The following is a 19,894-nucleotide window of genomic DNA, read 5'->3' on the forward strand; positions in this document are numbered from 1 at the left end:
GAAATCACCCTAGAGACCGGCTCTGCTACTTCCTACTCATATGGCAAATTATCTTCCCTCTCTAGGTCTGTTTCCTCATCTGGAAGATGAAGGGTTTGGATTCAATGACCTCTAAGTCATTTTCCAGCTAACAGTCATTGGACAAGAGTCTACATTTGAGTCAGACCGTGGACTGTGGCAGGTAAAGACATTTCTGTGAAAGGAACAAGTGACACAGGAAGAATTAGACGAAGGGAATCGCCCCTTCCTTCCCCGCCTCCCCACCCCTCTTTACTACTAACTCTAAATCTACAAGGCACCCCAGAACAAGATCAGGGCTCTGCTAGTCCCATTTATCTCCAGGCTCCGTGGACACTTTACCCATTTTACTACCAGAATTTACTCCCTGCAAAGAACTGGCCCACGTAGGAATGGGGAAAGAAAGTCTTCAGGTGCGTGATCTTTGAAGAAAGGATGTAAGAGCCAAATCCAGACTGGCTGTCCTCCTCCCCCCAGTTCTCCATTCATCTCTCCTGGGGTATCTCTGAGGCTCCCCCGAGGAAAGTAAAACCATTTGATCTATTTCAAGCTGATAAAACTAGAACGAATGCACCAAAAAGCATGAAATGAAATGAGCCAAGTGAAAAGGCATTCCCCTCCCTGGCAAAGCTGAGAGGAAAGATAATAGCAGAAGCAGCTGAGACGTCTACCTGTGTCCCGTGGGAGCCGTTGTGGGTGGGAAGCCCCTTGGGGAGGCAGGTGGGCAGTGGCCCAGAGAATTCCTAGCAGCATGAGCCTCCTGCAGTACCTCTGGCTGGCTCCCTTCTCCATTTGCCTTCTTGTATGCTATGTGCTGTGGGAAGAGAAACAAAGAAGATTAAGCGCAATCATGTGAGGCGAGCCTCCTGCCTAGTACCCTGCCCCCAGCACATGTCAGCTAGGCCAGGGTGTTGTTAGGGGGGCGATGCTGGCTAGCTGGCTGGCTGGGTCCATTCACCCTCTGGTCAGGAGACTACAGCAGGAGTACGGATGAAAAGTAGAGAAGTCAGAAGATTAATAGTTTATGGAAGGAGGAGCCTGGCCTGTAGCCTTTCCCAGTGTTGTGTACCCCTTAGGTCATGTCCTATGCCATAGTATAAAGAGGGGTGGATTTTTGAGTCAGTGGTTATGGATTGAATCTAGGCCTTTCCACTTACTAGCTATACGACATAGGGTGTTACTTCATCTCTTGATATCTCATTTTTTTTTCCTATGTGCAATAGCCAGGGGTATCCCCCATTCACAGGTGACTGCCCCAGGTTCTAGGAACCGCCTAGATCTGTATGATTATAATTATATAACCTGCAGTGATGTGTTTGTTTTTTTCAACAAGGGCTACCTATCCCCACACAGGTGGCTACCCCAGATCGTAGGAACCCTATGGGTCTGCATGGCTGTAACTCACAAGCCGCCACCAATGTGTTTCCTTTTTTTATAGTTAGCCACAGTATATAATTAGTATGAACTGCAGAGGTTCTTTAATGTAGAGTCCATGAACTTTAAAAAAATTATGCTATAACTGTATTTCAGTATAATTGGTCTGCTTTGTAAGCTATGCATTTTATGCGTTTAAAAAAATTATTCCAAAAAGGCATCCATAGGCTTCACCAGACTGCCAAAGAGTTCCAGGACACACATGCCCAAAAGGTTAAGAATTTGTGGTTTAAAACAAAGGAATTTAATGAAATAGCATAGTAATAAAAGAAGTAATAAAACATTTCTTGCCATAAGCCCAGGGCAAACTAACCCACAAATACGTGCACCATCAAGTGGGAAGAATGCATAGCTGTAGGGAACACTCACGGAGAAGCACAGATGTAAAGATGTAAGGAATGTGGGTGGGGGTGGGGGGTGGGGAAAGCACACACAAAAAGGTATATACATAGAGAACATATATGGACAAGCCACACATACAGCGAAGCAACTCACACTGCCAGCTCTGCAAGGCTATCAAAGTACTTTGGTGATACCGTCTTACTGCCTGCTCCCTGATGCTCTTGCAAGGCATGAAGTCTCCCTGCTTGCTCCCCACTAATCTCATGCAGTCTCTGCTGTGTGGAATCTCTCTCTGTTGAGTGTGTGGGAACGCTGTATAATCTCGGGTGACCATTGCTCCCAGCTGGTCTTTCACGGCTGCTGGTTGGCATGTTCCAAAGGGCTCATGATGGCCGTCAGGCATGGCCTCATTTTTCATTAGCTTGGAGAGCCTCTCTCTGTTTTAGCCAGAGGAGAAGTAAGTTCTGTTATTGTTCTTTTAGCTTAAAGTACAGGGGGCTTTGGCTTTATCCTGTTTAGAAAAGCAAAGCCTTAAAGGGTCTGATCACCAGACTGGGGACAAAAAATCTCTTGGCTTTTTTCTCATAATTTTTTGGGGGGTTTTTGTCTGTTTCTCTTAAGACTGGACAGGAATAAGGGTTTCTTTTTCCAGAAGGCACCTCAATGGGGCTACTGAAATCTTTGGAATGCAGAGCAACCCCAGCTAATCAGTGGCTTCAGGCTTAAATCTATTTTTATAACCTTAACTTCCTTTGTTCAATAACTTTGCTCTTGTGGTGGTTGTTCAGTTGTGTCCAGCTCTTTGTGACCCCATTTTGGGATCTGCCCAGGGTCATACAGCTAAGTAAGAGTCTGATGCCAGATCTGAACTCAGGAAGATGAGTCTACCTGAATCCAGGCCAGCATTCTATCCTCTGCACCACCTGGTGACTTAGGGCACTAACTCACTCTACTCTATCCTCCACAAGGCTGCCAGAGTGATTTTTCCTAAAGCTCAGGTCTGACATGTCACACCGCTATAACTTATGGTGGTTCCCAATTGCTGGTTGTTTGTCCTTCATTCTCGAGGAGGACCAGTGATATCAGGAGGGGGATGTCTTGACTTGCAAGTGAATAAGATTTAAGTGAGGCAGAGCTGTGCAAAGTCATCAGCCGCACTCACTTCTTCAGAGTCACTGGAGTCCAGTGGCAAGGTGTAGATCAAGACAACTGGCAATGGCCCTGATGCAGTGAGAGACCCTGGTCTTTTTAAGCTAAGTTCTTTCCCAGGGCTCAGTTTATCCTAATTACTTCTAGGATCAAATAGAAACTCCTCCATTTGGCATTTAAACCTTTTCCTATTTTTCCAGTTTTCTTATGTATTGCTTCCCTCCACACATCCAGAGGCAACTGGTGGTGCAGTGGATAGAGTGCTGGGCCCGAAATCAGAAAGACCTGAGTTCAAATCCAACCTCAGATACTTTTTGGCTATATGATGTTGGGCAAGGCATTTAACTGTAAAATGAGGATAATAATAGCACCGCTCCTCAGGGTAGTTATTAGGATTAGTGCCCGGCACATAATAGGTGGCCTATGAAATCTTATTCCCTTCTCTCCCCCCACCCTGTGATTCAACCATACTGGCCTATTTGCTGTTTCTTTTTTGCTGTTTCTTACACACCATACCACATCTCCTGTATCATGCCTGGAATGCTCTTCCTTTTAACTTTTTCTTCTCACAGTACCTGGCTTCCTTCACAACTTGGCTGGAGCATGACTTCCTCCAAGAAGTCTTTCTCTGATCCTCCACCTCCCATTCTCCCCCTCCCTCCCACTCCCCAGCTATTAATCCTTTCCACCTAAGGTCCAGGTACCTGCTCTATATACATCATCATATATACATACACATTGCCTCTCTCATTAGAATGTAAGTTCTTTAAGGGCAGGAACTATCTTTGCTTTTTCTTTGAAGCCTTAGCATTTAACCAAATGCCTCACAGAGTAAGTGATTAATGAAGGTTGATTGATTAATTGTTTAAATCTATATCCGGAGTTTGCATATGTACAAACTAAGAATTTCACCTCTGAGAATGGGAAGATTTCTTTATGAAATTGTATGGGGTGTTTTGGTCTCTTAAAAATTTTATTGCTTTGTTTATACTTGAGGGAAAATTTCCCCTTTACTTAATTATTTGCACATTGAATTCAGCACAGGACTAGTCACAGATCACAGATTTGCCCCTGCATCTCTAGTGATAGCCAAGAGGGTCTTTGTTTCTTAATCCTGCTTTTTCTCTCTGCAATGCCTGTCCTTCAAGATGGACTGTGTAGATGATACCTTTTGACTACCTATCCAGTGCACTGCACTGTGTGTGTGTGTGTGTGTGTGTATGGAGAGAGAGAGAGGACTTGATATGTGCTTGCTAATACATATGTATATGTGTATGTATATGTATATGTATATGTATATACACATATATACATACACACATATCTATCTATTAATCTCTTAATAAGTACTCACTGAATTTGAATTTGCTTTGGTGTCCTTAAAGCTTCTAAAGTTGTTAGAGATTAATCATAGCACAGATACATAAATAGGACATGATGATTATGGCTCTAATAGATAGACATACAAATGAGAAAGAAGGGAGATGCCTGGGCAACTAAAAATAGTCTTTTTGAGAAGTTTGATATTGATTATTTGACTCTTGGTCAGTCTTTTTTCTAAAATTCATTTATTTTTAATTTTTAACATTCACTTCCACAATATTTTGAGTTCCAAATTTTCTTCCCGTCTCTCCCCTCCCCCCACCCCAAGATGGTGTGTATTCTGAATACCTTTTCCCCTTATCTGCCTTTCCTTCTATCACCCTGCCCCCTTCTCTTATCCCCTTTCTATTTTTCTGTAGGGCAGGATAGATTTCTATACCCCATTGCCTGTATATCTTATTTCCTAGTTGCATGTAAAAACAATTTTTAACATTTGTTTTTAAAACTTTGGGTTCAAAATTCTCTCCCTTCCTCCCTGCCCACCCACCCTCATTGAGAAGGCAAGCAACTTGATACAGTTATACATATAAAGTCATACAAAACACTTCCAAAATAGCCATGTTGTGAAAAACTAACTGTATTTCCCTCCATCTTATCCCACCCCCAGTTTTTTCTATTCTCTCCTTTGACCCTGTCCCTCCTCAAAAGTTTTTGCTTCTGATTACCTCCTCCCCCCATCTGTCATCCCTTCTATCATCCTCCCTCTCTTATCCCCTTCCCCCAATTTCCTGTAGAGTAAGATAGATTTCCATACCCAATTGAGTTTGTATGTTATTCCTTCCTTAAGCCAAATCCAATGAGAGTAAGATTCATTTATTCTATCTCACCTCTCCCCTCTGCCCCTCCATGGTAAAAGCTTTTTCTTCCCTCTTGTATGTGAGATAATTTACCCCATTCTACTCTCCCTTTCTCTATCTCCCTGTACAATCCTCTCTCACCCCTTAATTTTTTTTTGATATCATCCCTTCATATTCAACTCACCCTGTGCCCTTTGTCTGTATATATATTCCCTCCTACTACCTAATACTGACAAAGATCTCATGAGTTATAAATATCATCTTTCCATGTAGAAATTTAAACAGTTCAACTTTAATAAGTCCCTTATGATTTCTCTTTCCTGTTTACCTTTTCACGTTTCTCTTGAGTCTTGTATTTGAAAGTCAAATTTTCTATTCATCTCTTGTCTTTTCATCAAGAGTGCTTGAAAGTTCTCTATTTCACTAAATATCCATTTTTCCCCCTGAAGGGTTACACTCAGTTTTGCTGGGTAGGTGATTCTTGGCTGTAATTCTAGTTCCTTTTACCTCCAGAATATCACATTCCAAGCTCTCTGGTCTCTTAATGTAGAAGCTGCTAAATCTTTTGTTATCCTGTTTATTGTTTCCACAATACTTGAATTGTTTCTTTCTGGTTGCTTGCAATATTTTCTCCTTGACCTGGGAACTCTGTGATTTGGCTATAATATTTTCTAGGAGTTATCCTTTAGAGATCTCTTTCAGGAGGTGATTGGTGGATTCTTTCAATTTCTATCCCTCTGGTTCTAGAATATCAAGGCATTTTCCGGGATAATTTCTTGAAAAAATGATGTCTAGGCTCTTTTTTTGATTATGGCTTTCAGGTAGTCCAATAATTTTAAAATTATCTCTCCTGGATCTATTTTCCATGTCAGTTGTTTTTCCAATGAGATATTTCACATTGTCTTCTATTTTTTCATTCTTCTGGTTTTGTTTTGTAATTTCTGGACTTGTCATGGAGTCATTAGCTTCCATTTGCTCCTTTCTAATTTTTAAAGACTTCTTTTCTCAGTGAGCTTTTGGACTTCCTTTTCCATTTGACCAGTTCTGCTTCTTAAGGCATTCTTCTCCTCATTGACTTTTTGGACCTCTTTTGACATTTGGGTTAGTCTGTTTTTTAAGGTGTTATTTTCTTCAGTATTTTTTGTGTCTCCTTTAACAAGCTGTTGACTTGTTTTTCATGATTTTCTTGCTTTCACTCTCATTTCTCTTCCCAGTTTTTCCTCTACTTCTCTTACTTACTTCTCAAAATCCTTTTTGAGCTCTTCCATGGCCTGGGACCGACTCATATTTTTCTTGGAGGCTTTGGATGTAGGAGTTTTGACTTTGTTGTCTTCTTCTGTTTGTATGTTTCGATCTTCTTTGTCAGCAAAGTAAGATTCTATGGTCTGACTTTTTTTTTGCACTGTTCGCTCATGTTCCCAGCCAATTCCTTGACTGTTTGTTAAGTTACAGGTATGTTTCCAGTGTGGAGAATGTTCCGTCCCAAGCTTCAGGGGTTTTGTATAGAGATTGTTCTAGGGACCTATAAATTTTCAGCTCTTCCAAGGTGGTATGATCAAAGTCAAGGTATTTACTCCTTTCCTGGCCTGTGTTCTGGCCTATGAGTGACCACAAGCACTCTTTTCTGCCCTGGAACTGTGAGACAATTTCATCTCCACCACCACTTCAAGTTCCATCACACCAGCACTCCTCCTTATCCCAACCGCCATCCAGGACTGTGACCTACATCCAAGCAAGTGCAAAGCAAGAGAATTCTGCCTCCACACCAGGAATGAGATCTCTGCAATCCCCCTCTGATCAGCCACTTGATTCCCCCACCATCTGTGGGCAAAGGGCTCTGAAAGCAGCCACTGCCCCAAGGCTGTGCCAGGACTGGGGCTGGACAGAGCTCCTCTCTCACTGAGGTCTGACAGACCTTTCCCACTGACCTTCTAAGTTGTCTTTGGCATTTGTGGGTTGAGAAGGAAACTTCCCCTTGATTCAGTCCCCTGAGGTCTGCTCCAGGTTCACTGAGGTCTGGTCTTTACCTGCACAGCCCACCCTGAATTGTGTTGCTCTCCCAGCCTGGCACAACAGACCTTTGCAATCAACCATTTAGGTTGTCTTGGGCTGGAAATTTGTTTCACTCTGTCTTTTTGTGGGTTCTGCTGCTCTAGAGTTTGTTTAGAGCCATTTTTTACAGGTATTTGGAGGGGTTTGGGGGAGAGTTCAAGCAAGTCACTACTTTTACTCTGCCATCTTGACCTTGGTCAGTCTTTATGAAAGGGAACAATCTTTATATTCTACCCATCTAATACTGTCCCTATGAAAGGGAACATCCAAAAATTTCCTACAGAAAGAGACACACCTGAACAGAAAGCTACCAACATGAACGAAAGGAGATAAGTACAAGAAATAGCATAACACAACGGGTGCTGGAGTGAAAAATCCTTCTCCTTCCCCAAGTGTTCTTGGAAGGTTAGGAGACCTGATGAGGAGAAGTGGGGGACCATTCCTGGCTGGCATTTCGAGTAATCTCTGTTTCAGAGGCACCTTGAAGCTGCCCCAGATCCTCATGTTTTATCAACTTTTTAAGAAATCAGCAGGAAAAAATGATGAGCTGGCTTGTTTTTCCATTTCTGGCTCTGATGGGAAGCAGAAAGTACAGTCTGGGTGTTCTGGTTGTGGGTTGGCCGAAATTCCCAGGCATAGTTGAGTTTTGCTGGGAAATGCTTCCCACTATCACCATTTCTGCCATGGCCATTTCTAGGAAATAGATATCTCAATCTTCTGTGTGGCTGTGTGGCTATGCTATGAGTAGGGCTTTGATGAATCTGACTCACCAAAGTATAGTCCAAGAACATAGCAGATATTCTTCAGCAGCAGAAAACCCAATATGAATGTATCCTGTGTAATCAAAATGTGGTCTTGTTGTCCACAGCAGCTGAGGCTGTGGGAAGGAGCTCCTTAGGTTTATTCTATGAAAAGGTTTCTAATGAACTTTTTCCTCTTTGGACCACAATAACCTCACTTGTGCTTGAACCTCAGACCCACTTTCTCCTGTACCCTCTCACAATAAAACCACACAAACATAGCCAAGTGGTCTATCCAGTCTATGTGTGGGTAAAACACTATGGAAAATGAAGTAGTGGTGAAGAAAGGTACAGACCAAGTACAATGGACTACACATTTATTGTTAAAAAATGCTTATTGATTAAAATTTAACTAATGGAAAATACATTTTCCCTAATACAGGTGTGTCTAGTTCTATGTAAATCAATAAATAAACATATAGAAGGAAGGGGAGGAGATTGAAGAGAAGAAAATTAGAATTTAAAGTAAATCAAGCAAAGCAGAGAGGGGAAAGCACTTGAGTCTGGAGAGACGCCTGTTCAAATCCTGGCTCTGTCACTTGCAGTATGACCATGGAGAAGACAATTATCCCTTCTAACCTGCAGTTTCCTCACCTTTAAATGGGGATAATAATATTTAACCTACTTACATTACACAGTTGTTGTAAGGAATGCTTTTTTTTTAAACGCTGAAGCAATATAGAAATATAAGCTATTTTCTTTTCAAAAAAGCACTTGCAATAAGACCCTTTTAAATTACAGACTTTCCTTCTGGCTTGAGACACCAAAAAATCAATTTACACAAAATTTTGCAGGAATATATATATATATGGCCAGGGTTGGGACCAAATAAAACAAAATCCTATGTAGACTAGCAAGTTTTAATCATCTTGGATAAATGACTTGACCTCTCTAGGGCTTGGTTTCCTTGTTTGTAAAATGAAGGGATTGAAATGCTTGGGGTTTTTTTTTTCCTGCTTAGTCTTCCATTTCTATGATCCTGTGATTCATGACCTAACTTCCTCTGCTTTTTTTTTTAATTTTGCGGTATTCCAGCTTTGAAGCCTTTGTTTATTTTAGCAATTAAAAATACCTTATTACCTTTCTTGCTTTGTCTGCCCCAGAACATGTCTAGTGTTCATCTTAGATGCAGCTACTATAAGTCCTCCTTTCACAGTTCACCCTCCCCAATTCTAAACTCTATCAAATATATAACACTCTCTGTATCTCACAGTACCAGCCAATCTCTCTCTCTCTCATCATTTAAATAGATTCTGGGATTCATCATTCTTCATGAGTCTTTCCTAAAGTTAACAAAGGAAAAATCAATTAAAATAAATTTCACGTTTATTTGATTTAATAAATAAATAGCATTTAATGATGTAGTATTAATATGATTTGATTACTGTATTTAATCATATTAATGTTGTTGTGTGTAAGATATTCTACTCAGAACTGAGGGTACGAAGACAAAAATAAAGAATTCCCTACCCTAATGAAATTTCTATTTTATTGGGGAATTCAATACATATATAGACAAAAAACCCCACAAAATACTCAAATGGATCTATGATCTCATTGATTTGGGAATTTCTTCCAAAAATGCAGATGACAACCCATTCATGCCTGACTATCATATGTGACTTTTGCCCATGTCCCCTCCTTACCCAAAGTTCACTCCAAATATGCTAGAGACTATTCTTCACTTTCTCTCCTAATGAAGAGGGTAACAATGAAGTATTCTAGCCATCTTTCTGTCTGTCATCTCCAGCGTTTGCCATGTGACCAGTCCATCCCTTTCTGCTTACAATTCTTTGATGACATTCTTTATGCCTGTTCTCTTTTGGAATTGTTCTTTGGCTATATATTACAAGCTGGTCACGTCTACCACATACCTTTTCATTGCTCCATATGTGATGCTCACCTTTAGTTCTTCAGAGGTCCTGGTGCTCCAGGTCTTACTGCCATATGGCAACACCAGTTAAATATTTGTATTGAAAAGACAGGCCTTCACTGTTATGGTATGGGTGACTTGGGATCATTAAAAGTGCTTTGAAATTTCAAGCCACTGTTTTCCTCTTTTCAACTTGGGGTCAAGAATGTTTCCTACTTGTCCTACTGGACAATCTTTACATGGTGTCTATTCATGTTGAAATATGCGCAATAGAATTCTTCATCCACTTGGTCTTTCCTGTGTGAATGGATGAGCCAAACTCCTTTGAATGATTTCAGATCTCTTTGATGGGGCTTTGCCATGTGTTGAGGCTTGATGCACTCAATGTGATGTCATTTGTTTACAGGAACATCTGGGGGACTTCACCCCTCGCAGGATCCCTCTTTGACCTGGACTCCGCTGGATCTCTTCCATCACAGTGATAAATACTGTTGGTAAGCAAACACCCCCACATTATGCCTCACTTCATGTTTTGTTGTTCTTGTTCAGGTGTGTCTGACTCTTCATGACCCTGTAGACCATACTGTCCATGGGGTTTTCTTGGCAAAGATACTGGGGTGATTTGCGATTTCCTTCTCCAATGGATTAAGACAAACAGAGGTTAAGTGACTTACCCAGGGCCACACAGCTAGCAAGTATCTGAGGCCAGATTTGAACTCAGGTCTTTCTGACTCCAGGCCCAGAGCCCTATCCACTGAACCACCTAGCTACCTCCAATTTGATATTTATTTGCAGGTGAACATTAAGCAGGATTATTTTTGTTGTTACATTTTCCAAGGAATCTTTAATGATCTTGACATACAGATGTGACACACCTTATAAAAGAGTCTGTAAGGTGGCGTTTTGTTCAGCTGAGTCAAATGCTTTTTTACAACCAGTGATAATAAGTACAGTGGGATCTTATATTTTCTGCGTCCTTCAGTCAACTGAGATGTTAAAAATTGATCCATTGTTGAACATTGTTCTTAAAAGCCTTATTCCCTATTAATACTGTCTGAAGATGCCCTTGATGCATGCATAGATGAACCTTATAAAGACTTTGTATAAATGAGAGTGAAGGCATATAGGTTGGAGGTTATTTTTTGTTCATATTTTTTAAAACAATAAGGGCTGAGATTTTCCCCCTCTGCCTCTGGTATCTTACCCTCTTTTAGATACCTTGTGAATTCATCCCTCAGTGCCCTTTTCAATTGTATTGCCTTTAGCGTGGTTCTCCTTTACATGTACTTGATCTAATTTGCTTGTTTTTCTTGTCTTTGTTTTCTTTAGTCTGATTCTACCCTTTATACAAAGTAAGTGCTATATAAAATGAATGCAAAGTAATTTTGTAGGAAGAGACCACTGACAACTGGAGGGATGAGGACTGGGAAAATAACCTCCGTGAAAATGGTGAGTCTGGAAAAAAGCTAGGGAATTCTCAGAGATGTGGCTGAGGAAGAAGAACATCCCACAAATGGAAGCCATTTTATGCAGAGGCATAGAGGCCAGAGATAGAAGATCATTTATGAGGAGCAACAGAAAGTGGGCCAAATAACATGAGGGGGAATTATGTCAGATAACAGTCTGAAGACAGATTGTAAATGCCTTTAAACAGCAAACCATGAAGTTTATATTTTATCCTAAAGGCAATAGAGAAAAACAGTGAAAGCTCTTGAAGAGGAGAATGCATGACCACACCTGTGCTTTAGAAAGGTTATTTTTGGCAACTAGATGGAGAGTGGATAGAAGAAGGCAGAGAATGGAAGCAGATTTGCAATAGTCCAAGGAATAGTTAGTTGATGAGGCCTTTTAAACAAGGGTGGCAGTTGTGTTTGCTGGAAAGGAGATGGAAATGAAATATTTTGCAGAGATAGTAACAATTTGATTTGGGGGATGAAAAGCAATGAAGAGCTGAGAATGACTGTAGGGTTGTGAGGATTGAAAAGAGGGTTGGGTTGGGGGAGGGGGACGAAGGTCCGTATTAGACACATGGAATGCATATGGGACATTAAACTGGATATGACTAATAGGTAAGTTTGGTGAAGTGAGATTGGATTCAGGAGAGAGACTGGAGAGAGGCCTATGAGTCATATGAATTAGATCCATGGAGCAGAAGAGATCATCACGGGATCATCAAGAGTGGAAAGAGAGAAGTGTAGGACGTAACCCTGAGATAGAGCCATCCTAAAGGGGTTAGACATGGAAAATAGTAGGACACTGTCAGCAGAATGTCAGTACAGAGATTTTCTCATTTTTGTCTTTGTATCTCTAATGTCTGATATATAGGACCTTGCACGTAGTAAATACTTATAAATGTATTTGCAGCTATTAAGCTTGTTATATGATGAGCCTGACCAGCATAGCTACGTAGTTCTGCTTTTCACTGCTTTGCCTTAAAACTATCATAGCTATGACCATTCTTCATAGTTGTCATATCCAAATTTCATAAACATTTTATCTTCTAGTATTACTTTTTAAATTGGTAGCATACTGCATTTGGAGTCCAGATATCTGAGTTAAAAGCCAGCAGCTTTTAGTTAGTAACTCTGTGATTGTGAATATGCTATATATTCTCTCTGAGTCTCAGTATTTTTATGGAAAATGCAACACTACCTAACTCAGAGTGTAGTTATAAGCACCAAATGAAATAACTGTGAATATCATGTTTTATGAATTGCTATGATTGCCCTATACAAATATTAGCTGTTTTTCTTCTTTATTCTATTGTTTGCATACATTGATTAGGGCATTTACATGAATATCAGTTCTCTCAATTCTCAAAAATGTTTCTTGGTTATTACATTTATATTGCTGACTACTTCCTATCAGTTATTTGCACTAGCTGGTTGTCTTGAAAGAGTCATAGCATCTAGTCTGATTCTTTCATTTTACAGAAGGGGACACCCAAGCTAGAGACGTTAAGTGGATATTGATGAGCTTTGGAGAGGGCAAACAGCCAGGATGATGGTGATGATGAGATAAGTGAGGATTAGTTGAAAGATTGGGGATGTTTAGGCTGGAGAAGAGATTTAGAGGCATCATCATACCTGTCTTCCAATATGTCAAAGGTTGTCATGTGGAAGAGGGAATAGAATTAATCCCAGAGGGCAGAATTAAGAGTAATGAGTGGAAATTATAGAGAATTATGTTTTAGCTTAATGTAAAGCAAACAAACAAAAGTATTTAATTACTGGATTAAACCTGTGCAAAAGTAGAACAGCCTATCTCAGAAAGTAGATCTCTCCTACTGTTTTTTGAATGGAAGCCAAATGAGCACTTGTTGGAATTTTGTAGAGAGGTTTCCTTTGTGTGTATGGGATACTCAGGATAGCTTCCTAGGCCTTTCCAACTCTGAGAGTCTGTTTTCTTTGTGTGGGGGTATAGTTGAAAGCATCACCACCTCATTTCAAGCTAGATACCTTAACTAGATGAGAACTGCTGCCATGCCCTATGGTCATGTACAAATTACCAAGCTAATAAGAACCAGATTCATTAGAAAGGTTGGAATAAGAGTGGTAGTCTGGTTTAGCCCTCTGAGAAGGAAACTTCTTGGTGGCAGGAAGGGAGAAGGGATGGGGAGGAGGTAAGGAGAGGCTTTGGCTTTGATTTTGTCCAGGTCTCCTTCCCTCTTCCCCTTTTTGGCCAGAGGAGGTTCTTATCAGGCAGGCAGGCAATGAACATTTATTAAACACCTACTATGTGCCAGTTCCTCATCTGTAAAAAGAGCTGGAGAAGGAAATGGCAAACCACTCCGGTATCTTTCCCAAGAAAACCCCAAAATGGGGTCATGAAGTGTCAGGCATGACTGAAATAACACAACAAAAATATGTGCCAAATACTGTACTAAGAGCTAGGATACAAATACAAAAAAGAAATTCAGTCCCTGTCCTCAAGGAGATTATAATTTATTGGGTAAATAAAACCACGCAAAAGATGGGGGATGACCCTTTGACCCAACAATATCATTTTTAGGGCTGTATCCCAAAGAGATCATACAAACGGGAAAAAGACCCACACGTACAAAAATATTCATAGCGGCTCTTTTTGTGATGGCAAAGAATTAGAAATTATGGGAGTGCCCATCAATTGGAGAATGGCTGAGCAAGTTGTGGTATATGAACGTAATGGAATACTATTGCATTATACTGTAAGAAATGATGAGCAGGTGGACTTCAGAAACACCTGGAAAGACTTACATGAACCAATGCTGAGTGAAGTGAGCAGAATCAGGAGAACATTGTACACAGTAACAGCCAACTTTGATAGACTTAGCTCTTTTCAGCAATGCCAGGATCTAAGACAACTCTAAAAGACTCAGTGTGGAAAATGTTATCCACATCCAGAGAAAGAACTATGAAGTCTGAACACAGATCGAAGCATACTATTTGCTCTCTTTCTTGGTTTGGTTTTGTTTCTTCTTTCTCGTGGTTCCTCCCATGGTTCTAATTCTTCTTTACAATATGACTGTGAAAATGTTTTTAGAAGGTAGGGGGTGGAGGGATGATGGAGAAATCTGAAGGAGTGCAGCTGGGTTCTCTCCTTAAATGGAGGCTTTGGGAGAAACTCTGTGCTCTCCCCTCCAATCAGAAGGGCAGAAAGTACTGAGGAGATATGAATACCAAGACTGATGCAATCTTGTAGGATGATGAGGTTCCTGGGGGATGATGGAGATGCCCAAAGGAGTACAAAGGAGGTAATCTCAAAGAATATGGAGGATATTTGGCTTCCCATCTTCCCACTGGTGTCCTAGCTGCATTCCTAGATCATTTGATTGCAGTGACTGCATTGTGAGCCAAGGATAGATGGACACTGATTCCTCAGGCTTCAACAGGAGAAACATCTGGAACACCTTCATCAATGGGAAAATAAGACTTTAGCATCTAAATGCTGCATTACCCCTTTGGCAGGTAGGCTTTCTAAGTTTGAGCCTACCTTCCTTTGGACTCTGAGTACTTGAGGGAGAGGATGCCACAGGCTTTGGAGGTGGATTTTTAAACCAGTTGTTCTCATTGTTCCACCTTCTTAAAGACTCCTCTTTAAAAGCTGAATGAGGGACAGGTAGGTAGTACAGTGGATAGAGCTCCAGCCTTCGAGTCAGGAGGACCTGAGTTCAAATCTGACCTCAGACACTTGACACTAACTAGCTGTGGGACCCTGGGCAGGTCACTTAACTCTGATTGCCTCACCAAAAAGAAAAAAAAAGCTGAATGGCTGATTAAATGATTCTCAATGAATACTCTCTGATGAATCTTTGGGAAAAGCATACCATTCTGAGCTCATACATTAACCACTTTCAACTCCTCAGGAGGTACCCCTAAGAACTAAGATGAAAATGGAGTCAAGCTTAAGACGTCTTTTTAATGGAGATAAGAGTTGTGATAAACATCTCCACAGCTCATATGAGCTACATTTGTGTGTTTGATATAATCAATAAGAATTTGTTAAGCTCCTATGAGCCAGGAACTGAGGATACAAAGGCAAAAATTAAACAGTCCTTAATCTCAAGGAGTTTAAATTATTTGTATGTCTATCATAGAATGTAAACTCTTAGAGAATAGAGAAAAAAGTTGAGCAATCCTTTTTATATATTGCCTAACCTATTGAGCACCATTTAAAAATCTTCAGTATAGAAGAATTCTGTTTCTCTCAGTCTTCTTATAAAGAGTGTTACAGGTATATTGCTCAGTACTTCAGCAGGGTGTTGGAACATGCTCATTTGGCAATGGTTAGGCTTGAGATGGGTGACCTCTGGTTAATGGAGACCAACTTTCTTAGACTCTACTTCAATTTATAACCTTCAAATTTCAAATGCAAATCAGTGATTCATTAGATTGAATTAAAATTCTTTGAGTTGAGACCACATGAAGGTAGATGTGTTTGTGTTCAGTGTGGTTAGACCTGAAATAGAAATAGGTGGGGATCATTTAAAAACAAAGCAAAAAATCCCAGCATGCACAGCAGTCAACTAATGAAACCAGTCAGGGTCAGGACTAAAGGGTATTTTAGGGAGGCATCTGAGATCTGGTTGAAGCCTGGTAATTACTTGCTTTTTCAGAATCAAAACCAAACACGTCATTTCTGTACCCTTCTTAGCTGCTTCTTGCTTCTCAGGCTTACCCTTCTGATCTAAATTCCAGACAAGGTGTTGTTGAATTAGGCAGCATATACTTACAACCTGTACAACTTTAGGCAAGTGACTCCATGGGCCTTAGTTTTCAGATGTGTAAAATGAGGGGCTAGACTAAATGGTCTCTAAGGTCATTTCCAACTTTAAATCTCAAATAACATAAACCTGTAAGATCAAAGTCACTTAATGAAACCTGCATCCCAGAAGTATAGCCATGTTTTTTCAAAAGAAAAATATACACAATGACTACAAGTGCAAATGAAGGAAATGAATATTTACTAAGTATTGGGCACTGTGCTAAGTGTTTTATAAAATCTCATTTGATCCTCACAACAATCTTGGGAGGTAGGTGCTATTATTATTTCATTTTACAGTTGAAAAAACTGAGGTAGACAGATGTTAAGCCCCCCAACTAGTAAGTACCTGAGCCCACATTTGAACTCAAGTCTAACTGGTTCCAGACTGAACTCTATCCACTACACCATCTAGCTGCCTTCAAAAGGGTAACTGAAAGGAAACCACGGTTTGAGTAACTAAAAAACTAACAACACTCCTAGAGAAATGATAATGAAAATTATCTCCCCCCTCTCCATAAAAAGGCAAGGAAGGGATTAGGGACGGGCTGCTGTGTGGCTCATAGAGAGGCAGAAAGTACATCTCTAGTCCTTTCTCCCCCGCCACCCTCCTCCAAAGGAGACTATTTCCTTCCAGGAGAGGAAGCAGAAAGTTGAAGTCAGAGGCCACTCTGTTCTCCTCAGAGAGAGGGGTACTGGGCTGGAATTATATCTCCTTGATCTCTTAAATATTGTGAATCTAGGGGATATAATCAGGTTTGATCTAACTTCATTATATGTAAGGCTTGATTCCTTTCCCACCAAATACCAGTTCCACAATGAACAGAGAATAGCAAAGAAACCCCATTTATCCAAATCATAGCAAAACAAATCATAAAAGGTACTCATAGAAGAATATACAACAGACAATGCAGAATGAAGGGTCTCTCCCATTTGGAATTGAAGAACTCAGCGCAACCAATGGAGAGTGTCCTTGATCTCACCCAAAGGGAAAGTGCCTGAAGTCTAGTATAGCAAACTGGAGACAGGGGCATAATGGAGACTGCCACTTTTTCTCATTTCTTTTCCTTTAGCAACTTGAAGTGGACTTGTCCTCTTCCATCTTCCTTCTTGAACCTGGAAGCCAAAAGTGCCCAAAGCAACTCTATGTCTGAAGAGTTCCCAAGGAGGTCTGAAGCTTGAAAAGTCCCAAAGAGGACTAGAGAAGGCTCGAGTTTTCTCACCTCTTACCAACTCTACTCTGCCTGTTGCACAGGGCAGAGAGTTCATCTCTGCCAATAAGGAAAGAGTCCCATGCCAATGAGTTTTGGAACAGGGCCTACACATGTGTTGTTCAACTTGGGCACTGTGTTATTTACTTTTGCTGAATTGTTTTTCTTTGTAATGAGGAACAGTTCAATTTAGAAGGGGGGGGAGAAGTGGAAGACATTTCGAAATACGGCTCTAATATAAACAAAAGTATCAACAAGCCTTGTTTAAAAGCAATTATTGTTTTTTTTTAAAAGAATGCCATGGTTTTCAGTGAGTTTTCTCCATTTTCCCATTCTGGGCCCCAACTGCCCAAGTTTTGGGTAGTTTGTATAGCCCTCTATCCCCATTTGATCAAATGGGCTAAGGTAGCTCTTTATCTCCACCTGCTTGATGCAAATAAATCAAAGCTAAGTCTACAGTTTACAGCTATTTGACCTATATCGATTTTGCTTGCTAAGAACTTTGAAGTTTTTGTTCATTCTCCTTATGTTCAGTTGTTTTAGTCATGTCCTATACTTCGTGACCCCATTTGGAGTTTTCTTGGCAATGATACTGGGATGGTTTGCCATTTCCTTGTCCAGCTCATTTTACAGATGAGGAAACTGAGACAAACAAGGTTAAGTGACTTGCCCAGGGCCACACAGCCTGGTACTGTACCTGTTGTGCCACCCCTAGCTACCACTGATTCTCTTCGCCAGTCCATTTCAGAGAAATTGCCAAGTTTTACAGTGTTTAGTTGTCTAATGGCTGATCTTGAGAGACAATTGCACGGAACATGGCTTTCCCATTTCTTTACCCCTATATTTCTTCACTAGGGAAATTAAGAGAGGTGATAAGTGATAGAATGAAGTGAGGAGTGACCTGTTTCAGCCATTTTATAGTGAGGAGATTTATTTTCTTTTCTTGATACAATAAACATCCTCGTGGTCTGATTTATCATATTTTTTCCCTCGGTCAGCTGTGTTGAGGCTGCTGTCCTGTGTAGTAAGAGATTGATGGGAGCTTTTCCTTCTCTTTTTTCTTTTTTTTTTTTTAAACAACCAGGGCTATAGCATTCTTGAGGGAACTTCCAGACCTATCAAATTTGCTGGGGTTGGAAATTTCCTCCTGGCATAGGACATAGGGGCATTCAATTCAACTGAATTCAGCTCAATTTAATTCAGTTCAACACATTTATTGAGTGCATATTATGTGTAAAGAACCATGCTAGGCATTGAATGGGAAATAAAACACACAGTTCTTGTCCTCAAGGTGCTTGCAATCTAGCCAGAGAGACCTATCAGCACACCGAAGAGCTAAAAAAAAAAAAAGGAATAGGATGTAAAGTACAAGAGTTACAAAGAGCTGTTTGTAAGCACCTAGTATGTTTACAAAACACTGTCTTTGCATGGATGATGTTTGTAAAGTACTAAAAGAGAAACTGCCCTCTAGGTGCTTACAATCAGGGCAAGGAGATGTATGTAAGGCAGAACATTGTAATAAGAGCCGAATGTGATACTTTGTAACAGAGGTATCAAGTGCTATGTCAGAAGTACCAGTCTGCAAACTACTGTAATTACTTGGACGATGTTTGTAAAGTATTATGATTGGAACTGCTCTCAAAGCACACGCTTTCCAGTCAAATGGCTATGACCTATGTACAAATTGCTAGATAAAAGCAGAAAGCAAAATCTTTTAAAAGCCATATAAACCAAGGAATGTGAGAACCCAAGAGAAAGTACTTATTTCCATACAACCACCGAAATGATTTTCCTAAATTCAATCAGTCAACAAACATTTGTTAAGGGTTTTCTGTATATCAGGCACTGTGCTAAGTGCTGGGGAGAGAAAGAAAAGCCCAAACCATCCCTGCTCTCAAGGAATTAGAAATTCTAATTGGGAGACCACCCGTAAATAACTAGTTACATACAAAATATATACAGCATAATCTGAAAAGTGGTGTGGGCCTGAAGTCAAGAAGGCTTGAGTTCAAATGTGTCCTTAGACACTTACTAGCTGTGGGACCCTGGGCAAGTCATTTAACCTCTTTGTGCCTCAGTTTCTTTATCTGTAAAATCGTGATAATAGTAGCACATACCTCCCAAGGTTGTTGTGAGGATCAAATAAGATAACAATTGTAAAATGCTTAACACATCATGGGGCACATAGTAAGTACTATATAAATGTAAGTTCTTTTTCTTCATCATCTCCTCTTCCTCCTTTTCTTCCTCCTTCTTGCTAGTATCATTATCATTATCATTATTATTATTATTACCAATAAAGGAAGTGGAATTTGACTGTTACTCAGCGAATTTCAGTGTTTCCTGATTATCTTTAGGATCAAATATAAAGTCCTCCACTTAACAATAATTAAATAATTAATTGAATGCTACAACCACAACTACTATCAATAAACAATTAAATTAAATAACAATTACTTGTTAATTATATTAAATATATTAATAAATAATTATTGCCATTGCTGGCTTAAATAATAAATAGATAATTAAATCTAGGTAACAGGGACCATGAAATATATTTTGTCTTAACATGAAGAGCAACTTCCTAACAATTCA

The 19,894-nt window shown here is 40.1% G+C and overlaps 1 protein-coding gene across 1 annotated transcript in view; it reads right to left on the minus strand.

The window, feature by feature from the left end:
* Positions 1 to 2,197, minus strand: part of SLC24A5 (solute carrier family 24 member 5) — a 27,855-nt gene extending 25,658 nt beyond the window's left edge. Inside the window, exon 1 of the mRNA XM_078151629.1 lies at positions 1,948 to 2,197. Within this exon, the coding sequence (XP_078007755.1) occupies positions 1,948 to 2,197 (250 nt within the window). The remainder of the gene's footprint in view (positions 1 to 1,947) is intronic.
* Positions 2,198 to 19,894: the final 17,697 nt, after the last annotated feature.

Source organism: Phascolarctos cinereus, unplaced genomic scaffold (genome assembly GCF_003287225.1).
Source record: "Phascolarctos cinereus isolate Bilbo 61053 unplaced genomic scaffold, phaCin_HiC Scaffold_3;HRSCAF=262, whole genome shotgun sequence".
Taxonomy (NCBI): domain Eukaryota; kingdom Metazoa; phylum Chordata; class Mammalia; order Diprotodontia; family Phascolarctidae; genus Phascolarctos; species Phascolarctos cinereus.